The 24,653-nt window shown below is 31.9% G+C and overlaps 2 protein-coding genes and 1 long non-coding RNA gene across 4 annotated transcripts; all 3 read left to right on the top strand.

Annotated features, from left to right (window-relative positions):
- The first annotated feature begins 1,639 nt into the window (after window positions 1-1,639).
- On the top strand, window positions 1,640-4,996 carry LOC107607482 (uncharacterized). 2 transcript variants are annotated; one of them, XM_088510250.1, is made up of 8 exons: window positions 1,640-1,757; window positions 1,965-2,232; window positions 2,336-2,432; window positions 2,569-2,690; window positions 3,228-3,382; window positions 4,358-4,512; window positions 4,603-4,732; window positions 4,859-4,996. In XM_088510250.1, the coding sequence occupies exons 1-3, from the start codon at window positions 1,746-1,748 to the stop codon at window positions 2,362-2,364; spliced, it is 309 nt and encodes a 102-aa protein (XP_088366376.1). In that variant the 5' UTR covers window positions 1,640-1,745; the 3' UTR covers window positions 2,365-2,432; window positions 2,569-2,690; window positions 3,228-3,382; window positions 4,358-4,512; window positions 4,603-4,732; window positions 4,859-4,996. The 2 variants fall into 2 exon arrangements, with proteins under 2 accessions (XP_088366376.1, XP_088366375.1); XM_088510249.1 differs by having other exon boundaries at window positions 4,358-4,732.
- Window positions 4,997-6,131: 1,135 nt separating this feature from the next.
- On the top strand, window positions 6,132-9,065 carry LOC148570479 (uncharacterized). Its single transcript, XM_088507057.1, has 8 exons — window positions 6,132-6,188; window positions 6,279-6,392; window positions 7,320-7,442; window positions 7,635-7,902; window positions 8,034-8,130; window positions 8,252-8,400; window positions 8,492-8,576; window positions 8,891-9,065. Exons 1-8 carry the CDS (start codon window positions 6,132-6,134, stop codon window positions 9,063-9,065), a joined length of 1,068 nt encoding a protein of 355 aa, XP_088363183.1.
- An 8,867-nt stretch (window positions 9,066-17,932) lies between these two features.
- Window positions 17,933-20,850, top strand: LOC148570478 (uncharacterized). The gene is made up of 4 exons (XR_015907144.1): window positions 17,933-17,997; window positions 18,619-18,719; window positions 19,123-19,198; window positions 20,621-20,850. It is a non-coding gene; the product is annotated as an uncharacterized LOC148570478 (long non-coding RNA).
- The last annotated feature ends 3,803 nt before the right edge of the window (window positions 20,851-24,653 follow it).

Below are 24,653 nucleotides of genomic sequence, written 5' to 3'. Positions count from 1 at the left end.
TGCACAAAAATATTATACATTTATTAGAGTCTATCAATGTTTTTCTTTTATATTAACCTTTGATTTCTATATAATATAATCAATTGGTCTATATTAATATGAGATATTCTATAAGCAGATAATTGTTGTGCTCATTTAAAAGATACCCTCTTCTTAATTTATTATGTGGTTTTGATGGTATTAAAATTTATTAAAAAACTTGATTATTTATTTTTTTAAATCTAATATTGTTTTTTCCAAATAAATTGAAAGAAACTATATTGTTAATATATCAATAAAAATAAAATATCATAATTTTATTAATGAAAAATAATTATTTATCTTTTTATACAAAAAATAGTCACATGATACCAGTGCAAATTTGATTTTAATTTGTCATACAAAAATTTCGTGAAAATCTAAATTATACTCTATGCATACTATTTTATTTTATTTTTGCTATTTCTAACATATATATTTAAGTAATAAATATATTATTAGTAATAAGTTTTTTATAATGTCATATGTCAATTTTTTCTTGGCACCTCTTAACATACTTGGTTGCAGAATTTTGTTTTTATTAATATAATCCTCTCAATTTAACCATAACCCTAATTAAAGTAAGATAATGTGAGTTAACTAATTTTGTTTTGCCAAACTCATCACTTTCTCCCTAAAAGACCTTTCGAGCTCACCCCATCTTCTTCATCCCTAACCTCAGTCCATCCGTCGCACCATTTCCTTATCGGCTCCCTCGACTGAGGTTTCTTCTTCTCTCCTGGGTTTTGGCCACATGCAGAGAAGGTATGGGTATCTCTGCGATTCCATTCGATTCGACCACGAAGGTGTTGTTCTGTTGGTTTCGTCTGTTCTGTCTCCCCAAGGTTCCTCTGTCTCTGTCTCTGTCTCTGGATCATACGTCATTCTCCATCTCCATTTCTCTGTTTTGGATAGCAGATGTCACCACCGCGGTTCAAGAGGTATATGTGGTCTATGGTTCCATTCTCCTCCTTTTCAATCGTTCTGGTTTCCTTCTCCAGTTTCAATTTTTTTCTGTTAATTGTTACTGTTTTCTTAATCCATCGTTTAATTTTGAGTTGTTTGGTTTCTGATTTAATCATGGTGATTGTTACTTGTTTTTCTAAATCAATGGTTCTCTCCTATGTTTGTGCTTTTGGTGTTTCGGGAAAATAATTTTCTTCTTGGGGGTTTTGCTGATTATAATTTATATAATTTTCTTTCTGCTATTGGACTGAAGTTAACTGTAGTGTTAGGTATTCTTGACTGATGAAATTCTATTTTTGCTTTATTGTGAATTGTCAAATCAACTATATGTGGTAGGTATTTGGTAATTTGTAACAGGCCTCTTCCCACATTATTTTTGCTCTTTTCCCATGAGTATTTGGTTACTTGTGATATCTTCCTAAATGATATGTGTAGGGATATCAATCTATATATGCCTATTAGTCTATCTCTGTCCCATATGTGAAGCTTTCATTGTAAGCTTTAGTGTTTGTTAACTTTGGGAGTTTATAACTCCAACTCATCTATTTATCTTCTCATCTTAGTTCTGAAATTTTCTCTGTATATTTTCTCCTTTTGGTGTTCTTATCCTATATATGTTGGGAATGAATAACCGTGTTGATCTGGTGGAGAAAATCACTCCCTGGAGAGAATCATGGAAAGTGCATGTTAAAGTTGTGAAGTTGTGGTACCACAAGAATCCTGCTTTGGATGCTTCTCAAAATCTGTTGCATATAGTCTTAATGGATGAGAAGGTCAGTTTTATTTTATGCTAGTATTTCCTTAAGTTGTTGCCAATTTTCTTTTTTCTTTTTTTTAAGTATGCAGAAGGGAATTTTTATTCTTGGTTGCAAAGTGATGTGTTTTTGTTGTTTTAATTTTTTAATCAATTGTTTTTATGTTGTTTGGATACCTAAATTTGTTAATAAATTCAAAATATGAACCATTTTTTTCAATTGCAGTTACACAAGATCCAAGCAACGATTAGAGATCAGCTTATATCAAAGTTTGCTGTGTCTCTAAAGGAAGGGGATCTGTATTTGATGACCCATTTTACAGTTGTACCAAACACTGGTTTAAACAGAGTGACCAAACATCGGTTCAGACTTTTGTTCCAATACAAGACCTCTGTTGTTTCGGTGGTATCTCCAAAGATACCTCATTTCGGTTTGTGTTTTACATCAATAGATGAAATTGATCAAATGACAAAGGACCACAATTTCCTCATTGGTTTGTACAAGTTTCTTGCTGTACCCTTTTAGGATCATAATATTATGTTTTAACAAGTGTGGTTTCTAATTCAAATTTGTATATGTTTCAATCTAATTATTAGACTTTGTTGGGATCATTACTGGTGTTTGAAAAGAAAGAGATGTAGCATCATATGGGAAGCTGATCAAAGCAGTTGTACTAGAAGTTTTTACTCATGGGTAATATGTCTCTGACTTTCTCCCATATCAGTAGTTATCTTCTATTCATTCAATTTTTTTTTTGTTCCAGCCTTTATGTTTATAACAATAAATATATAGTTTGATCCTTTTGATCTTTTGAAACTTATTTCTCCAGCAAAAAGGTCCAATGCAATGTATTTGGAAATTCTTGTGATCTGTTGGAATATGATAACTTACAAAAATATCCAAGATCTCCGATGATTGTCCTCGAGTCTTTTAAAATCAAAGCAATTGAAGGTTAGTTTCAGGCATATTCAGTTAATTTTTACTCTAATATTTACTTTTCTGATTTCTGACCTTTTAATTCAAATATGGTTTGAGGCTAATAGAGTAGGATTCTTGCATGCATGTGGAGTAATTCTACAGAATGTGATAAATGTCTCTAGGTTATTCATTAATCCCGACATTCCTGAGTCTGTTGAGTTCCTAAGCAGGTTAGTTGTGATAAGAATATTGTAGAGCTACAAGCTGCTTTGGTTATTTTGTTGGTATTCATCTATATGTGTTGTGTTATGAAGATTAGTTATTGTGTCTTTTATGTAGATTTAGTGTAGCCAATTATGGATTCTCAAGACTTGTGACCAATGACCTTGGATACTTAATTTCTAAAGTTGAGGGTGATTATTTCAATCCCAAAAAGATCAGTAATATTCAAGATCTTGATGTAGATAATAGGGTACTATTTTAGATTGGCAAACTCTCCATTTAATACTTAAACTTCAAGTTCTTAAACATGTGTGTTGGGTTTATATCATTGTTTTTAAAATTTTACAGGATGCTCGTTACTTTGTTATTGGGATAATTAAGGAAGTTATGGATGAACCAGATTGGTGGTACTACTCATGTGTATGTGGTCATGCCGTTGTTGACTATGAGGATCTCTTCCTTTGTGATGCTTGTGGTTCATGTGTTGAACATGTTATGGTCAAGTAAGGTTCATATGTAACTCTACTATGTAATAGATTAATTCTCAATCTTTTGGATTTTTGGTTGGTTCTTTGTTATGCGTCACTGTATGTGTTGTTAAGCAGATTTAATTTCTTGGTTTTAGTTATCATTCTTGGTTGTTAATTGTGTTAGATATAGGATTCGGGTAAAGATTCACCATGCTGGGTGTGATGTTTTGTTTGTTCTGCTTGATAATGCGGCAACGAAACTATTTAGAAAAACCTGTTCTGAAGCATTTCTCAGGATAGACAAAGAATTCCCTGTTGATCCTAGTGTGCTTGCAGTATGAACTCTTTCATATTGAACCTCATTTAATCTTTATTATTTTTTTTGTGTTCAAATTTATTGATTCTTTTATATTAAACTCCCAAGGTCTGTCGGTCATATTCTCCACAAATGTTTGGTGATGTTGTTGGAGAGGAGAAAATTTTCAAGGTTGAAATCCTTTCTGTAGTTGATCCAGATTACTCCGGGTCCTTTAAAATTGTAAATGTCTTTAGTGATAATCCGGAACCAGCTGCAACCGATGATTATATGAATGTATGATTTCTCACCCTATGTTACAACATGTTCATGCATTTTTCTTTTTTCTGAATCAATGCATTCGATACTTATTCTAACCAAATTATCCCAGGCAAGGCTTCACGATCCGATTTTTCCACCAATCTATGATGCCTATTTGCAGTATGCAACTAGGGAAGATTACAAGAATCAAGTAGTGTGTGATAATTCTATTCAATCAGAAACTATTGAAGATATTATTATTGATCTTATTTCACCCAATCGCTGCTACTTTGATGTTGAGAATGTATATTTTTTTCTCATTTGTGATAAAATCTCTTAGTTCTTTCTTTTTTGTTATTCTTGTTATATGATATGCTGAAAAGTCAGTAATTGATAGTTTTGTAAATTATTTGAAATTTGAAATGCTGTATTAATTTTTTCTTTGCTGGCAGGGTGGTTTCGTTTTTATTCTGGGAACTATATCATCTGTTTTCAAGAATCATAAGTGGTGGTTCTCAACTTATTTATGTGGTTCTCTTGTGTCAGCTAATAAACAAATTTTATCATGTGATCTATGTCAGCTTCAATGCATTGATGCTGTCCCAAGGTGTTTTGTTCTTTAGTTTTATTCTGTTTTCGTAACTAATTATTATTTTATGTTAACTCAAAATTTTCTTATTTTCTCATGGTTTTCAAGATTCTGCTTGAAGATTGTAGTGTCTCATGCAAATGACAACAATATATTTGCTCTTAAAGATCGTGAGGTTGTGCAACCAATAAAGACAAGATGCTCGAGCTTTTTGGATAATCACCCAGAGTTGAATCAGGTTGTCATCCAGCTGTAGTTTTAATTAGTATATAGATATAGATATAGTTTGTTTGTATCTATTGACATTCCTAAGGAAAACCTAAATTATTATTATGCTATTTTTTAACTTTTTTTTTGTTTTTAGGGATCTTATTGCAAAATTGTTCCATTGAAACTCATTTCAAGTCTTTTGCACAAAAAAGTTGTATTCATGTGATGCTAGGCCTGTGGGTTATGAGATGAATCGATCTGTGTATATTGTTCAACAAATTTAGGATGATGCCTCCGTTATTAATGTTTTTGAGGCTGCTGCTGAGATGAATGAGCATAAGGTTTTGTTGCATAGTTTTTATAATTTGTTCAATTATTAGTATTTAAAAATATCAATAACTGAGAGGATTTCAATTTTGTTCAGATTCATGTTCTGGTTGATTCTATGCCTGAAGTTGAAGATGCTTTTAGCCAATATGGAAGCGATCATGAGGCTGTGGAGAATCTAGATGCTTTTTAGTTTAATATGTTAAGATACTACTTTAAGTTGTTGTTGTGGATGATCTTCATGCTTTTTAGTTTAATATGCTCAGATACTACTTTAAATTGTTGTTTGATTTGTAATATAATGTTAGTCTCTTCTCAATTCTAATGTGGATATAACTATGATATTTATATATTTAATGAAATTCCTTTTTTAATTACAACAAAAAAAATATGTGTTTATTTTACCAGTTTCAAATAAACTGGTGCAATAATTAATCAATTATTAATCAGTATTAAAAAAGAAATGATAATTGTGGAAAAAATATAGATACTTTTTAATAAAATAGTTTTCATTACGATTTTTAAATGTATTTAAGCTAAGGTTAAATTTAATTGTTATTAAAAAATATATATCTCTTTAGTTTTTTTTATGTTTTTAATCAAATCCCTTTTTAATTACAAAAAAAGAATATGCGTTTATTTTACCAGTTTCAAATAAATCCATGAAATAATTAATTAATTATTAATCAGTATTAAAAAATGATAAATGAAAAAAAATATAGATACTGGTTAATAAAATGGTTTTCATTACTATTTTTAAATATATTCAACCTAAGATTAAATTTAATTGTTATTAAAAGATATATATCTTATCAGTTTTTTTAATTTTCTTTTTTGGCAAAAAAATGTCAATTCAAGGGCGCCATACTCCCATTAACACATAAGTCATGTTGTTCCTTTTCTTCATTTTCTTCATTTACGGGTCCCTTCCTCTCTTTTTCTTTCTCACTTTGAAACCCGAATTTGTTTTCGTCAACTCAACGATCACTCCCTCACACTCGTCCTCTCCAGAATCAGAAAGCCAAGTACCCAGAGCTGGGAACCGTTCTCTTGAGGTCATCGATTTTGTTTGTTGGTTGTATGATTCAATGAGAGTCGCGATGGATGCTGTTCATCAATCAGGGGGCTTCTGTCTCTTCCAATTATCCCAAAAACAGGTTTTTATACTTATCACAAGGCTTGAAGGACGTTACCTAACATTAATCATAGGTTATTATTTTCCAAACTGATTAATGGGTTTCCCGCAGAATCTAGCGTTTATCATGGGTTCTCCAAAAATGAAAAAAAATTTGCTCCTTTGCAAAGGTGAGACTTCTTCTTCTGTTGCTGATGGGTTTGTCAAAGGCTTGATGAGTCTTATTGTATCTACTATTTGAGAACTGGATTCTTTGGCTATGGTTCTCACTGCCGTTTCAATCATCCGCATGACCGTACGGCAGTAAAAAATTTTGTTCGTTTCATTTTTAAGTTTGGAGAGGGATTTTTGTTGTGTTATTTTTGTGCTTGATGTCATTAATTATTCATGGTTGTACTTTGGATCTGTTAGTTAATTTTGTAGATCCTCTAATTCAGTGCTAATTTGGTTTCATTTTGTAGGTTTAATTGATTGGTTTGGATAAAATATTTTTGCTATTCTTTATCTGAGTTAATCTTCTTGGTTTCTTATTGTCCTCTTCTTGATTTAATGATTGGGCTCAAAAGTTGATTATCAATTTTCAGTTTCAATAATGGAATCTATGTTTCTGATGGGCAATAAGTTGACATGTCTTCTATTTCACCAGTCATACTTATTGGGAATAGTATTATTATATAGTCAAAGATAGGATCAATCAGTAGGTATGGTTTCTTTATAGATTTATAGATAGATAGATAGATGTATATAGATTCATAGATAGGTTGATATGACATATCTATATTATATAGAGGTATGAGTAAATCTAATTTAATTACCTATGAACACATTGAATGTCATATGTCAATCAATCAATCAATCTAGCCAAGGAGTCTAAGAGAAACGTATTCTACAAGCTTTGCCTTACAAACTTGTTCATTCCTCTGGTATAAGTAGTAATGAGGTGATGGAGTATTGTGGAGATTTTTAAAGAGCTATCATTTGTTCCTTACTTGTCTTTTTTCCTTTGCATTCCTTTCTGTTGAGATAAATCTCAGATCCCACACAGTTTTCTGTTGCCGATATTTTTTTCTTTAATTTATTTTTTTCATCCACATTCTTTGATCTTTACTATTTATTTATTGATAAGATAAGTCTTACTATTGATCCTCTTCAGAAAATCTCTCCATGGAAGGAAACTTGGAGTATTGAGGCTAAGATCTTGACCATTTGGGAAGATGCTAGCATTGTTAATGAAAATATGCAGAAACTCTTACATGTGGTGTTGATGGATAAGCATGTGAGTATGTGTATTTTAAAAACTATGTGTGTGTGTGCGCGCGCGCGCGCGTGTGCTATCAAAAATTCAGTTTTTACTTAACTAAATTGTGTATTTTAAAATTGTGTATGTGATCAGTTTTAGCATGTAATATGTCATGGTATGATATTTAGAAATGGTCATATGATTTTTTTCTTCTTTTTTAATTTCCAGCACGACAAGGTCCAGGCAACTGTTGAGGATGATTTGATCACAACTTTTATTCATCAGTTAAAAGAAGGACATGTATTCATTATTTCCGACTTCAAAGTGATACCTAATGGTGGATTGGTTAGGGTTACAAGACATCGATTCCGCATCCTTTTCAAGTGTAGTACCTCTGTTGTTGCAGCTGCAAATAGAGTCATACCTAATCCTGGTTTAAGTTTAACCTTTATGGACGAGATTCTTCAAAAGCGCACTGATTATGAGTACTTAATAGGTAAGTTTTCCTTTTTCAAATTTGACCCGGAATAAAGGTGTTTTAAAGTGAGATTAATAACAGCTCAATGAAATGTCTTATGGTATTGTATCCCGTGGTTTAATCTTTTCTGCTATAATATGATTAAACAGATTTTGTTGGGGTCTTGTGCGGATTGAAAAGGAAAACGGATGTTGAGTGTAATGGAAAGATATTGAAAGTTATTGTCCTTGAAGTTTTTGCTGATGGGTATGCATTGCCTTTCTGTTTTTCATTCTATTTTTAAATTATGTTATGCCTGTTTTTCATTTTTTTTATTATTGTTGAATTATTCTATTGTTGTCGCTCATTTATTATAATGATTACCCAGGAAGAAAATTCCCTGTAATCTTGTTGGTGACTGTTCTGCTCTTATGGACATCAATAGTTTGAAAAAGTATCAGAGACCACCAGTTCTTATTTTGCAATCTTTCAAGATCAAAGTCAATGGAAGTGAAAAGTTGTCCATGTTGCACACATGTCTGAGTTTGATTTGTTTATATATTTTTGTTTACCAATGAATTGTTTCTTTGTGACTTACTTTCTTCTTATTGTGTTTTGTGATTTGTAGATAAAGTTAGTCTCCAAAATGTGATCAATGTTTCTCAGATTTCAATCAACCCTGATATGCAGGAAACTGTGAATTTTCTGAATGAGTTAGTTCGATTCAATTCTCCTGAAATTTTGTCCTACTGAACTGAAAATTTCTGCCTTTCTCTCCATCCCTCACTTGCTCACTCTCTCTCTATTGCTCAGTTTCTCACTCTCTCTCTCTCTCTCTATTGCTCACTCACTCTCTCTCTCTCTCTCTCTCTCTCTCTCTCTCTCTCTCTCTCTCTCTCTCTCTCTCTCTCTCTCTCTCTCTCTCTCTCTCTCTCTCTCTCTCTCTCTCTCTCTCTCTCTCTCTCTCTCTCTCTCTCTCTAGCTATTTTCCTGAAATTGTTTTACTCTAATATTATTTTTTTCATAGATACCATATCGCAAGCCACCATTTCAGTAGACTGAGTAGTAATGAGATTGGGGATTTAGTATGTGTAATCGATGATGAATCTTTTGACTGGAAGCTAATACAGACTATTGTTAATCTTAAGGGAAACAATGAGGTGTATACTATTAGGTTTTTAACATGTTTTAGTGCTATGTAAGAAGTACTCATGTTAATCGATTTTTCCATATTATAGACATGCTTTGTCCATTCAATTCATAAATTTTTTTGTTTTAATAAGATGGACAATTCTTTGTGGTTGGAAAAATTAAAGAGATTGTTGAAGATCCAGAGTGGTGGGTCTTTTCTTGTGTTTGTGGTCATCCAATTGTAGGTGATGATAATGTGTTTCATTGTCAGCTGTGTGGCAGAGAGGTCCAGCATTTTATGACCAGGTAAATCCAAGTTATGATTTAGAAAATTTCTTTCATCTGTTCTAATTCAATAATATAAGTAAGCTTCACGTATCACCTTCTTGTGAAACTCACAAATAGATTAATCTGATGTTTACTTTCTTGGTTATAGTTACAAGATTAAGATACTTGTTGAAGATGGTACTTCTTGTGGAATGTTTGTGTTGTTAGACAGTGCAGCCACTAAGCTATTGGGAGAACCTGTTCTGATGTGTTTTTGTTGTTAGAAGATGAAATGAAGGTATGGTTAATGTTCTTAAGTTTTATTTCTGTATACTGTATCAATAAGTATTTCTTATTCTTTAATTTCCTCCATTAATTAGTGATTATTTTTCAATATTTATGACAGAAATTTGAGCACCCATACTGTCCACAGTTTTTTCATCAACCCATTGGAAAAGAGATTGTTTTCAAAGTTCAAGCAAAGCGGATTAACAGTCCCGGTTATTGCGGTACATTTAAAATCATCAATGTCATTAGTGATGCACGTTTTTTCAACAAACTTCAGTCTGATCAGTGCATCAAGGTTAGTACTCTCTCTTTATGTTAGATATTAATGAATTAGAGGAATCATTTTTAGATATAGTTTGTTGATCCTCAGTTTCTAATTCTTTGGCTGTTCTTTTGCATGCTATCCTTTACATGCCAACATGATTTTGCCTCATACTTTACAAAGTTGGCTTCGTTTTGTAATTCATGTTTTGCTTCCAAATTTTAAGGACGTTATTCTGATTCGGCCTTTAGCCCAATACTTGAAGACTTTTCTCAGTGTGGACAACTTAGAAGTTATGACAACCAAGTCATATCTGGTGTTCCAATACAACTGCATAGCATTAAAGAGATGCTTGCTGACATTCTTTATGCTAAAATATATTCTTCTGCATCAAGAAATGTTAGTATTTATGTTTATGTTCTCAACCGTCTGAACTGTGTTTCAGCATGTGTAGTATGATAAAACATGTATCATAATATACCAATTACTGTTTCTCTACAGGATCATATTTGTTTCTTGATCGATGAGATTATTGATGTGCTGAAACATCAGAAGTGGTGGTACTACTGTTGTTTGTGTAATGCACCTGTTTGTCATGTTGGGAATTTATTTTATTGTTATCTGTGTAGAGTTGAGTGTGTTGATGCCATAAGAAGGTATCTATTTTATCTCTGAGCTTTTGGTACCAGTTTTCTTTTTGCTTTATTGCATCTTCCACATCTATTTCTCAGTGTATATTTTGCTTTTGTTTACATTATTTATGTATTGCATCAAAATTATTGTTTTCCATTCAAATAGCAGCAATATTTTCAAACTTGAGGATGATGAGGTGATGCAAATACTCAAAAAGAGTTGCTCAGAATTTTTGATAGACGAAGGAAATTCCTCCCAAGTAATCATTTTGGTTTTAATTTAGTTTAATTGTCTTTGTTTTCAGTTTAGTGTTTATGATTCAGGTATGTGAATTTTGCTAGTGTACCTATTCTTTTTTTCCCTTAGTCAAAGGATGATTACACTATTCCGAATAGCATGATTTCTCAGTTGATGAACAAGAAAATTGTATTCATAGTGGATCCTAGACCCATTGGATATGAATTGAATACACCTCTTCATGTTGTTCGTGCAATATGTGATGATATTGATATTGTGAGGTTTTTGGAGGACTCCATCCATGATAATCAACAGCAGGTGATAACATTACTATGTAAATCTGATGTTGAGTTATCCCACTTTGTTTCTGATCAAGTTAACCTCAATTGGCTATATTGATTTGTGTTTTTTCATGCGTGATGTGTTAAGTGTTACTGATGTTATTCCTCTCTTGTTCCATTTAGAAATTTCATCTCGATCCCTTTGTTCCTCATTTTGCTTTCGAATTTAAGAATTTAGTTGAGTTTCACTCCAATACAAGCATTCAATGTTCGTCGAGCTCAAGTGCTCCTGTGCGTCAGGCTTCACCGATTTCTGTTCTGAAGTGGAATTGTTGGGTATTTCTTGAGCTAATGAACTTTGATTCTTTATCTCTTAGTAAACTATGTTTACAGTAATATGTATATGCATACATGTATATCGCTTAAATTTTGTTTCTTTATTCGTTTAATATTTCTTTTATTAGTCTTCAAATTTTTATCACAACTGATTTCTTTCTCATCTCAATTTATTTTTTTTGGGCTTTTGCATTTCTTCTTCTTATATTTTACTGTGTTCTCTGTAGACTGTTAACCATGATTTTCATGCAAGAATCTCGTCCTCACAAGGTTCCAATTTAGTTGGGAATCATCAGCCTCACTATTAGGGAAGAGCTTCGGAGTGCCTTTGAACAATGTGAAAATACTGGCAACGCTGTTGAAAGGATGGATGAATATAGTGGCTAATCATTTGTTACATTACAATATATATATATATATATATATATATATATATATATATATATAATATAATTCCAAGCCTCTAAAGAATTGTTAGAATTTTGCTTAGTTGTGTTAAGTAGTTGAAAAATTGGTAAAGTATGTTGTCAACAGATCTATTTTGGTATGTAATTATCAACTCATTTTCTGGAGTTGTGATCTTTATGAAACTTATTGTTCTCTTTCTTATGCTTAAATTTGTATGTGTGAGTATGTTTCTCTGTGTTTTTGAATAAAGCATGGTTATTATATATAGACCTAGGCTTTGTTTGGTTATATATATATATATATATATATATATATATATATATATATATATATATATATATATATATATATATATATATTGTTTTCTTATAAGTTATTAAAATGTATGGAATAATTTAAATAATGAACCCCAAAATCATTTAAAAAATGTCTTTTTTTTTCAATCATGTTATAATTTTATATTTAGATATCTCATATAAAAAGATATTTTTAAGTAAAATTAGTTAACGGTATTTTTTATTTATTTATCATGTGAAAATATATATTTCAAAAAAAATTAAAAATATAAATTTGAACTCCTCTTATACATCTTCATCTACCAACACATTACATTATAAAAATTAGTAAATTAGCATTTATTTGAAACAAAATTAAGCAAATCATAGAAAACACGATGATGAAACCAATACTGTTCTGAGGGGTCGTTCGAGACAGAAAATGTCGATGGAAGTCAGACACCTTGATGCACAATGTACCCAGATGGAAAAAACTGGGATAATCCAAGAAAGGATCCAAAAACACGAACTGGATGGGGATAAAGAAAACTGGGTTGAAGATCAGGATTTCAGAGTGACACCAACACCGTGCAGAGAGAAACCGAGAAAAAGGACAGAAAGATAGGTCACACGGTGGAGATGGAAGAATCGGGATCACAACACCTACAGAGAAGATCGAGGCAGGAAGGCGAGAGTGGCAACAGCTAGCAAAAGGAGAAACCATAATCAAATTAACAGGAAATTCCAAAGAATGAAGTGAAAACCCTAAAAATTTATAAAATGCACAAACCACATGCAACAAACAATTTAACAGCTAGCAAAAAGGAGAAACCATAATCAAATTAACAGAGGGAAGCACATGCGTGTTGAGGTGGGGTTGCCACGCTGGAGGAGAGGTGCCACCTGGGATAGGAACCGGCCTGGAATGCGGGGAGGTCTCCAGCTCGGAGATGAAACCACGGCTATCTAGTGTATAATGATATTTGTTTTCTTATAAGTTATTAAAATGTATGGAATAATTTAAATAATGAATCCCAAAATCATTTAAAAAATGTATTTTTTTTAATCGTGTTATAATTTTATATTTAGATATCTCATATAAAAAATATTTTTAAGTAAAATTGGTTAAAGGTATTTTTTATTTATTTATCATGTGAAAATGTATATTTCAAAAAAAAATTAAAAATATAAATTTGAACTTCTCAAAAAAAATTATAATGAATTTTTTAGTAATTTTACTTTTATTATTAGAAATTTATCAACTGCACTAAAACGTAAGTAAAAATATATTTTTCATCCATTTTTTTTTTCGATTTAGTCATCCCTAATCAAATACTTAGTTGCTTCTATTAGTTTATTGATATATTTAACATAGTTATCTATCTTACTACTTTAATAGTGTAAAGATAGATATTTTTTCATAAAAAAAGGTTAAAAATTTCTAGGATACTGGATGGATTAGATCAATAGATGTGGACCGCACGATGGAGTTAGAATGAATCTGATTGGGGAACATGGGTGTTCCATTGGGAAGACATTATCTCTTCCTCACTATCTGTTTTCTTTGTCAAGCCGATTCTGATTCAGAGCCTTCTCAATCACATATCTCTTCTCACTCTCTCTGGAATTCGGGCGAAGATAGAGTCTGATCGGAAGAGGAAGAAGTCTCCGGTGGTGCCGGCGGAGCAGAAGGAGAAGCATAAGCCGTATTTGAACAAAAGGAAGAAGATGTCGTACTGTGGCAATAGCGACGGTGGTGATGGAGCTGAGGTTAGGGCATCCCACATACTGGTGAAGCTCCAAGGTTCCTCACTACTTTCCTTTTTGTGAAGCTGATTCTGATTCGGAGCCCTGTCAGTGACACATATCTTCTCACTTTCTCTGCAATTCCGGCGAAGAAAGAGTCGGATCGGAAGAGGAAGAAGTCTCCGGTGGTGCTGGCGGAGCAGAAGGAGAAGCATAAGCAGCATTTGAACAAGACGAACAAGATGTGATACTGTGGCAGCAGTGACGATCGTGATGAAGGTGAGGTTAGGTATCACAAAAATATCTATTTACTCAGTAGAGGAAGTGAAAAAGTGTTGTTAACATTTCCTATTATGTTTAGATCTTGCTTGAGCAATTAGATATCATTATGAATTGTCGTTGTTCAGTCTGCAATTTCTTATTTGTTAGGAACTTATCACGGTAAATAGCTCACTCCCAATTTGTTTTGTAGAATACTTCAAATACTGCTAGAGGATGGGAACCATCTTGATAAATTTGGTTGTTAAAGGGGTGTTTTCATTTGTACTGGTATGTGATCAATTGAGATTTGTGTTGGAACTATTCTAAAATTCCAAAGGGCATTGTGTTTGAATTTGGATGGCTTCGTTTGTTACTTTCTTACCTTTTGGACTGATGCTTTTTTTTCCTTCTGGTTGTGAGTTAGTTGTGTGTTTTGAGAATCAGTCTTATGCTTATTAATTATTGAGATGAAATACTGGTTTATGAATTCAGTGAGTCAAGTAGAGGATATGGGAACTACAGCTGCTGGATATAACAGAGTAGTAGAAGAGAATGGAAAATTATTTATCATGGTTCAAGATCTGAAAGGTTTAATTTTTAATTGTTTATTTAATTAATGGCCATTTTCTCTTTATACATTATTGAGCAAAGTTAATGTTGTCCAACTTTTCAGATCCAAATTATAGGTAATATTCGAGTTTACTACAGAATCAGACCCACATTCCAGGCTGAATCCAAGAATTTTATTGATTTCATTGGGGAGGATGGTTCTGTATTCAATTTAGATCCATCCAAAACATTGAAAGATGGAAGGAAAGTTTTTCACTTCAATTGGATTTTTGGTGCAAAGGCTGGCTAAGGTAGAGTTCCACATGCTGATTATAGAAATTCTCCTCCCCTTCCCTCTCTTTTACATCATCTTATTGAAATTTATTCTAACTTTGTACACAGATGAGATTTTTAAGGACACAGACCTGTTAATTAGATCCCTGATGGATGGATATAATGTTTGTATTTTCACATATGGTGAAACTAGATTTGGGAAGACATACACCATAGTAAGATAAAAGAAGTATGATACACATTCCATTATTTATTCCATACATTAATTAACGCAGACACAGACCAATGAAATAAGAAGCAATCTCTACTTACTATATATGCAAACTTAAACCAATTATATATCCATCTAATTTTTTTTCTTGTTTCTTTTGGTAGAGTGGTCCATCAGGTTGAACCTCTAAGGATATGGGGATCAATTATGTTCCTATTAACTATTTGTTTCAAATGTGTAATGACAGGAAAGACATTATGACATATGACATTTATGTTCAAATGGTTGGGATTTACAATGAACAAGTTAGAGACCTACTTGCTGAGGACAAAACAGATAATAAATTAGAGATTAGGAGCTACAATGATGATGGATTGAGTCTTTCTGATGCTACATTGAGTCCGGTGACATCTAGAAGTGATGTTTTGACCCTGATGAAACTCGGTGAGGTCAAGTGTGCTGTCAGTTCCACTGCACTGAACAATAGGAGTAGTTGTTCCCACGGGTAATTTTTTAAATTTTTTCAGGTTTGTTCTGTTCCATGATACTCTCTATTTAATTTTCTGGCTAGATGAGGTTGCTTTCATGTGGTTAGACATCAAAAGAAGAAAATGAAATAAATGAGTCTGTAGCTCTATGTGAATTTGCTTATGAATATAACTATTTCATATCAAACTAATTATGCCTATTATAATTGATTAAGCTTTATTCATTGTATAATTCAGTGGTATGTCTGTCTTCGCAGAAAATCATCAACAGCAGCCAGAGCAACTAATAGGCTTTCCATATAAAAATGGTGTTGTTTCTAAGCCAGAACAATTAATAGACTTTGTACATAAGAATGATGGTGTGTCTAAGGCAGAACAACTATTAAACTTTGCATTGAAGACTAATGAAGTGTCTAAGCTAGCTGAATCGAATGGATTTAGGATCTCTGTAGCACAGCAGGTCGAGCCAGCACCACCATCTCAACCGCATGTTATAGAGCTGAGTGACAATGAAGTAAAATGATGAAGTAAGTCTTTAATCACCTTGAAATAAGATACTAGGTCTCACAAATAATAAAACTTACAAATTCAAAGGTGATTAGAAATTTACTTTTTCAGTTTTCCGAACCTCCACATTTTAGATTATCTTTTTCCCCTTTCATGACCAGAACTGTTTTACTTTTTCCGTGAACTGTTTCAGTTATAAATTCTAATTTAGGATACAAAAAGATTGGAGCAACTTTACTCTGACCCATTTCTCGGGTTAGTTTAAGATTGCGTTGTTATGGATGCTGAAATGGGTATTGGCTATCGTTTCTGATATTAAAGAAAGCATTCCTATTTTATGTTCAGATAATTTTGAAAGTTAGCCTTCTTTTAAACCAGCTTCTACTTAATGATTTTGGATCACATGCTTTGATGGAGTTTGTTTTTTTTTATTCCTAATTCCTATACCATTATTATAACTATATATTTTCTTTAGACTAGATTATAATTTTACTTCTCACATGATTTAATTTATTTATAAAATTATTTTTGAAAAAATGGCTATTTTAAGTTTTCAAATGTCATCTTAATTTGATAGAAGTTTTAGATTTTATTTTGTACTTGAAGATAATTGATAAATTTAATATTTAATTTTCTTCTTCTTTTTTCTTGGTTTGTGGGTTAATTAGAAACTTTATTCTACAGTACATATAAACAATTAATATCTACAAAAAGTTTATTTTTTTTATGTTATAAAAGTTATTTATTCGGTCGATATAAGAAAAAAGGAAATATTAGTTTAAAAAATTGGTCGGGAGATTTTATTACTGAAAAAAATTTTTACTCATAACATTATTAACAATAATTAACTTTTCTTTTAACAAGTTTCATATTTAAGAGGAAGAACCATATTTTATTATAAAAAATACATTCTTACTTATTTTTTTACTTATATTTGTTAATTTGTATGTTAATCTGTTTTATATTGCCTACAATTTTCGTTAAGTAATTATTTCTTTCATTTTTTCTGTGATTTTCCATCATTTTTTTCTCTAATTATCAATAGAAAATAAAAATGGAAAAATTATGAAAATTAGTTAAACTTTGTGACACATAAAATTTATTGATATCAAAAGTTCTGAAATGAATAGAAAAAATTATATTTACGATATATTTTTCTCAATATTTAGTTATTTTTAGCTATCATAAGTATTAAAAAATTTTCTGATTAATAATTGTGAAATTAATTGTATTGTCTAATGATTCATTTCTCATAACCGTTCTTTTAGTGTCATTTATTTTTAATGAATTATCTACATTATTTTAATTGTAATCTTATATCTTCTATTAGTATTTTTACTTCTTTAATGTTACCAAGGAAAGATTAAAAGACCAAAGGTGCCTCTCTTTTCTCTCACCCCCTCCCTACCCCCACACACACACAATAAAAAAACAAAGTTCACAAACAAGACACACACACGCGAAGAAAAAAAGAAGGTCAAAAAAAAGACCTAACGTCGTCACCGTGCATCCTCTCCCTCTGGGTCTCAGCTCACTCAACCCAGAAAGACACCGCCCTACTTTTTGCATCATTAAACCTCAAATAATCCTACAAGATACAAGCTTGTCGTCATCTCCAGTGGTCCCAGCGTCTCCATTTCTTTGAACAGGTAAATTTTCTGATAATCGAATAACAAGTTAAGCTTTTGTCCTAACTGTTGCAGTCCCAACATAATCTTCTCTTCACTTTTTTTTTCTTTTGATTTTGGCATGCATGTATCATTCAAGGAGACGTTCTTCCCCGATTTAAAAAGAAAGAAAGAAATTTTTGATTTCCAAAACTACTGATCTCTGATACTTGGATATTTCCAACATCTGATTCTTATTAAGTTCTTTTTTTTTATGCTTCTTGTTAGCAGGTTGTCACACGTGGGTAGCTGCTAATTTTGTTAATCAACTTGATTAGGAAGCTACATTTAAGGTAACATACTATAATGTAAGTTATTAACATGAGAGAAGTTCAAAGAATAATAACAGGAAGTTAGTTTTTTTTTTTGTTAATTTCTTTTTAGCAAGTTACTTAATTCAGTTTCAGTGAGGTTGTATTGGCCGTGTGAAATTCGGTAATTTTGGTATTACTATATTGTATGCAATAAGAAAAAATATTAAGCAGATAATTTAAAACATTTTTAAGAGTAAAAAAAAGAAAATCGTATTTATAATTTTTTAATATTGATTCTGGTCTTTTATATTTTAATATTGATCTAATTTTTGTATATTTTCTATTTTTTCATATCGTTTGTAATGCATATTCTAATTAACAAATTCATAATTCATGATTGTTTCATTAAATTATTATTAGTAGTAGTGGTTAGCTTTCTGAAAGTTCTCAACATTATAATTAGGATTAGTAGAAATTTAATTTACTAGAATTAATAACAATATTTTTGTTCGTCTATTTCTTCTTTTGTTTATGAATGGTTGTTGTTCCTTCTTTATGTTTATTCTTTATGTTTCTTGATTCAATTTTATCAGTTATTTTTGTTGAATTTGTTGAAATCTCCTATTAGGGTTTACTTTATTATAATGCTCTCTTTTGCAGTAAGAGACAAGATCTTTTCTTTCTTCTTGAATCTTTATACCAAGCCTCTCTATTTGATAAGTCTGAATGACCATGGATGCCAATAGAGAAGATCCAAACAGGTATGGTGCTGAGCATTAGAGAAGATGTTTTCTTTGCTGCATTTTCAATTCGATTGAAGTCTCATTTACTTTTTCATTCGATATATTTCAGATTAACTTTTGAAAATTTTAATGTCAATTAAATATCGATGTTATGCCATCTATAATTTTTTTAAATTCTTACTCATATATTTTTCATGTTGTAATTTAATTTTATTGGCTTCTCATTTATATGTAGGCCAGATTTCAGAAGTTATTGTAATTTATAAAATATGTTGTGTAGTAGTTTTCTAACGTGGTCTCTTGGGTATTTTTCATTAATGTGCTTTTAGTTTGTTACTATTTTTTTTGTATACTTAGTTAGTTATTTTCTTGGTTAAAAGTCTTAGTCTTAAATTCTAATCTTACCATTATGTGCTAATAGGAGGTTTTTAGCAACCCAACTATACTGGCCCAGCAGAAAAGAACTGATTTTTAGATTTCGCGTTTTCAGTAAGCAGGTAACGAAATATAATGGCCAATGTGCAGTTTTGGGCAGTAGTATCAATCTCAATTAATTAGATTCCTGATTTGACTTTATGTTCTTTAATTTGTTATTTTCTGCATGTCTGAGAGTGATTGCTTTGCCCTTTGTCCCTTTTCTATGGATATTTTGTTTAAATTCATTGAGCTGTTTACTAAATTAGAATCTTCTCAATTATTTATGCTAAAGCTTTCTTCTCATTATAATGTTAGTTCATTTACGTGATTATTGTTCTCTTGTGTTGCTCAGTTGGTAATAATGGTAGATTTAAAATACCTCTCTTTGCTAAATAATTAGGTAAAATTATGTGAAATTTTTTTAGCATGTTTTGTTACATATGAATTAACTTTGGGAAGAAATTTGAATATAGGGTGACAGAGCTCTTCCCCCAAATTTTGTTTCAACTCATGGGGAACGATTAGGGCCAATGTTCTACGTCATTGACGAGTTAGATAATTGTGGTAACTTGCGAGTGAAGCAAGGGAAAAATGAATGATCAATGAGGATCAAAGATGATTATGTGAGATGCGGAGAATGGCGGTGGAAGTGCTTGTTGTGCCATGGGCCGAAGGGCCGTAATTGTTAATGAATTGGCTGGTTATGGATTTAACCGTAAGCCGGATGGCTAGATTATTGCCGTGTTACGGCGGAGCCATGATTATGGCTAAGTATAACTGCATATATGCTGTTGAATGGATTGTGAATGTTTGCACTTCCACCATCGGAGATGAGGGTTTCCCTGGGAGGAAGCAGTGGCTAGCCACCACGTGCTCCAGGTTGAGACTCGAAGCTCTTTTGACCCTATGTCGTAAGTGTGGCCGGGCACTGTGAAAGGCCCGGATGAGCTCGCCCCCGTAAATATTCATCAGTGAGGGTGATGGATATGGATCATGATTATGATCAAGTTTATGATGAGTATAACTCGAGTTGGGGATGCGCGACAGAGGGACAGTCCAATGGTTAGCTACCAGGACTTGTCGGGTTGGCTCTATAACCGACAGATGATATCATCAGCCACTAGGGACAGGCATGCATCATAAGCATACTACATGAATTGTTTGAGATTGCCTATTTGACTGCATATTACTTGCTAATTGTCTAAATGCCTTATCTGTTCCTATTTGTAAATTTCTTGTCTGATATAATTGTGTTTGCTATATTATACTCCTGCTGGTGGTTGGGAGGTCTGAAGGAATTGGAAAGGGAAGTATTAGTTAGACTGAAGAATCTTTAGTCAGTTGCCACTTACGGTTTAGTTTGTTTATAAGCTTTGATATTATCTGGGGGAAGTTCTAGGATTGCCTTCGGCTTTCCTCTATTATTATGTATTATATATGTGGAAGTTGTTACCGTGCTGGGGACCTATGGTTCTCACCCATGCGAATTTTGTGGTTTTCAGATGCAGGACGTGAGGCTTCTCGTTGAGGCATGCTGGGGACTTCTGGATTAGCAAAGATATTTGTTCTCGGGGCTCTGTTTTGGTTTATATGTTTTGCATAGACACTTTTATCTCCATTAAATAATACAAACTGTGATGACTCCTCTTATAGGAGGTTTTGGAGAATAGGTTTCTGTATTTGTATCCCTTTGGATTTTCCTTGGGGTTTTCCGTATTTTTTTATATGTATATATTGCTACGCTCGGACCGGTTATCTTCGCAGCCGGATTTTGAGTCTTGATATTCCTGTTTTTGACACTCTTTATATATATGATCTCGCGTTAGCTTATCCCTGTTCATTACGTTATCGATCGGAGTATTGCGCTTTCGAGTTACGGTTTTTGTTTACCCATTTTTCTATAAAGGCTCCTAGTTATAATCAATTATTCATACTACTAAACGTACTAAATTTTGGTTTTAGAGGTCGTAATACCTTGCCATCTCTGAATTATGACTTAAGCATAAGACTCTGTATGGTAGGGTGTTACACCGTCGATTTTTGGCATCGAAAAAAACGCTTTTTCTTGTAGTGTTTCTTAGGATTTAGATGATTCTTTTTATTAGTTTTGGATGATTACTTTTTCTATGTCTTGTATATTTTTTTTTCTTATGATTTGGATGATTCTTTATCTTATATTTTGGTGCTTTTTGTTTTTTGGAGTTTCGAAATTTTTTTGGAGAGAGGAATTAGTGGTTGCGTAATAAATGGTAAAAGGTGAATTAGAGTAAGAAGATGCCATTAATAATCATTAATTTTGTATCTTTTAAAAAAAATTAAATAACTACTAATTAATGACAATTAATGTTATTAATTAGTATAGAATATAATTCAAAAATATTTGTTGGCTTATTGTTGGTTAGACCCCTCTTAGTTCCCTAGCAGGATTCTATTTCTTTTTATTTGATTTATTCATGCACAATTAACAATAGCTGGATGTTTAATTCACTAAGTATGCAGATGGTTATTTTAATGTTAAGGTTTAGGAGGTAATTTGAGGGGTGGAGTATTTTTTTTACTCTGTTGGGTCAATTTTATAGTACATTGTTCACATTATTTACAAAAATTATTGTTTACCTAACAAGTAATAATAATGCGAATTGATTTTATAACCATTAATTTTTTTTCTCAATTCTTTTAGATACTTCGATTATGGAAGTTGCTTAGGTAGCGTTTGTTTTGAGGTACTGGGACAGAGATTGTGAGATTGGGATTTAATATCATGTTTGTTGGTTCAGAAATTGGTACTAAAATTTCAGTCTCTAACTCTAAAATTTCAGTATTTCAATATCTCCAAAAAGTAGAGACACATACAGAGGATTGAAATTTTTGAAGATAGAAACTGAAAATTTAATAATATTTTATACCTAAAATACCACATTTCAATTAATTAATTTCAATTTTATCGTTTGTGCAAATTAAATTAGAATTTCATTCTTATTTTAATCTCTATCTCCCAATTTACACCAAATACAATACTAAATTATTTCAATTTCTGTCTCAGTCTCTATCTCTCTTCCAAATACTACCTTAAATACAATTTTTAACTGTAAATTTTGTTGAGTTTAATTAGAGAACTAATTTTTTTAATTAATATCAATTAATTTTTTATTTCAAATTTTAAATCATAAATTTTGTATCCTAAATTATATTCTTAAACTCTTAATTATTTAAAAAATAATTCTTTATACTTTTAATATATAAAAAAAGAAAATTTTGTTAGCCAAACAAAAATGCTACCCGCCCTAAGCAGCCAACTATAATTAAATATCATAGATAACTCATACGTGTCTCTTGCAAATCAATCTAGAAAGATTCACCTCACCAAAAAAATAAGTGGATGCTACGGTGCTTATGTATCTAATTTATTAAAAGAAGATAAAAATTAATATTTAATTTAAAAAATATAAAAGTAAATAATTTTTAAATATTTAAAACTTATTATAAAAAGTAAGTTTGACAATTTTGACACTAAATTTATAAGCACTAAAAAATTAGTCCAAAAAAAACTATTTGATTCATATATGAATTTGTAATTTATGTCGTTGGATCGTGAGGTTACACTGGCGGATACCTTTAAATTTTTGTCTACTTTAAAGGTAAACAAAGAGAGATTTGCTGATGACCGGTCAGCGGTCCATTATGTGAGTTTAAATTAATCATAAATTTCAATTTTATTTCGTTTTAAGTTCGTTTATTTAACTATTATCCTAATCACAACTAATGTGTGTGACGCAAGATTTGTATCAGCAAAGGTTGGAGGCCGTGACCTAGCAATCTTAGCCGCCCAGTGGAGCCGACGAAGCCGACTCGGAGACCTCAATCGTGGATCCCGACAGGATTTGGCGCGAGATCGCCTCCGAGCCCCACAAGAATCGCCGCTTTGGGTTGGGCTCGTTCTTCACCAACGGCCTCTGCTCCTCCCAGTTGGAGGCTTCCTTTGCCTTTGCTTCTATCACCAGTTCTACTGATCCCTGGAAGTTATCAACCTGAGAGAGGAGGTCCAAAAGCTAATATAGGAGTTTCACCAGCAATAGGAGTAGTCTGAGCAGAGGTATCGAGAGATTCTTACACGCGTTACTGCCAGCTCGGACATCACGGAGAAGCTAGAGTAGCTCGATCGGCTGCAACAGCAGATGGAGGAGTATAGCCAGCAGATGTGCGTTGGAGGCAGTGGCGCTACTAGTTCCAGCAGCGCTACTGGTTCCGGCAGCGACGCTGTTGGTGGGGCACAGCCGGCAACACCTACTCTGTCGTCTCAGCAGAGGGACCACGACGACAATGGCGCCGACGACGACAACGATTATTAGGATCTCTAGCTGTTAGGTTTTTATGTATTTTTGTTTTGTGACATTTTATTGCATTCATACCATTTATTTTTAATAAAATAATTTGTTGATTTCTACTAATTTTAAATTTTTGATAACAATTTCGTTAACCAGAGTTTTAATTCGAGATTAATCCAAAAAAAATTAATAATGTTATCAGCAGATTTACAGTTGAACTCAATTTTGGCGTCATTTTTTTAAATGGTGCCAAAGTTACCGTTGGATTAATCCGACAGTCATCATCAACCCCAGGCTCGACAATCCATTCATAACACCGACGGAAAATTCGGTAATTAACGCCGGATGGAAAAAATTCACCGAAAAGAAATTTTCGGCGCCGTTTATACCGACAACTACAAGACGATGGTAAATCTGACGGTAATTTTTTTAGCGGCGAATTTATTAAATCAATCCAACAATAAATTCGATAGTACTCAACGTTTTTGTTGTAGTGTCATTTTGCAAAATCTGACTTCATCAATTTGCTACTTTTGACAGATTTGGCGAGCCTGCTCAACATGCTTAGCCCGTTTTGCAACCCCTAATCCTCCTCTTGTGCGTACCTTTTTGGTTTGAAAATGTAATGGATATCGTTCAAATCATTGTTTCGGGCCTAAAAGACTACATCCCTTACCACTAGGCCATCTTTAATAATATATATATATATATATATATATATATATATATATATATATAACTTTTATTAAATATTTACAAATTAAAAAGCATAATATATTATTTACTCACTACAATATATTTTTTTAGTAAATACTTATCGTATATAATAATATAATAAGTATAAACTAATTCATATTAAAATATAAAAATAATAATTACATTAGTATTAAAATAAAATTAAAAAAAAAACACTTTTATGAAGATAATAATAAAATTTTATTTAATTATTTAATTATGACTAAATTAACCGAATCAACTTATAATCTAATGATTGAACTAATAACTTAGTGATCCAATAATTTGATCGATTTGATTACCGGTTCGGTTTTAATAATTATGTTTTTCTTTCACGTTTCTATTTTTGGATTTGTTGACGAATTTTCTTAAAAGAATTGGTTTTATTTTATGTTGTTTTTTGGCAAAGAATTATATAATTTTAAAATATTTAAATTATTAAATAATTCTAATAACAAAATATATTTTTTAATTT

This window comes from Arachis ipaensis, chromosome B3 (genome assembly GCF_059453495.1).
Source record: "Arachis ipaensis isolate K30076 ecotype BB chromosome B3, ASM5945349v1, whole genome shotgun sequence".
Classification (NCBI taxonomy): Eukaryota; Viridiplantae; Streptophyta; class Magnoliopsida; order Fabales; family Fabaceae; genus Arachis; species Arachis ipaensis.
Note: the sequence above shows the minus strand (reverse complement) of the source record. Positions and strands in the feature narration are given on the sequence as shown.

Excerpts from the sequence above, each read along its gene's own strand:
- LOC107607482 (XM_088510250.1), top strand. Across the intron at positions 2,233-2,335 it reads GGACCACAATTTCCTCATTG|ACTTTGTTGGGATCATTACT; the intron begins GTTTGTACAAGT and ends TCTAATTATTAG.
- LOC148570479 (XM_088507057.1), top strand. The coding sequence starts at position 6,132 with ATGGATGCTGTTCATCAATCAGGGGGCTTCTGTCTCTTCCAATTATCC. Across the intron at positions 6,189-6,278 it reads TCCAATTATCCCAAAAACAG|AATCTAGCGTTTATCATGGG; the intron begins GTTTTTATACTT and ends GGTTTCCCGCAG. Across the intron at positions 7,903-8,033 it reads TGATTATGAGTACTTAATAG|ATTTTGTTGGGGTCTTGTGC; the intron begins GTAAGTTTTCCT and ends ATGATTAAACAG.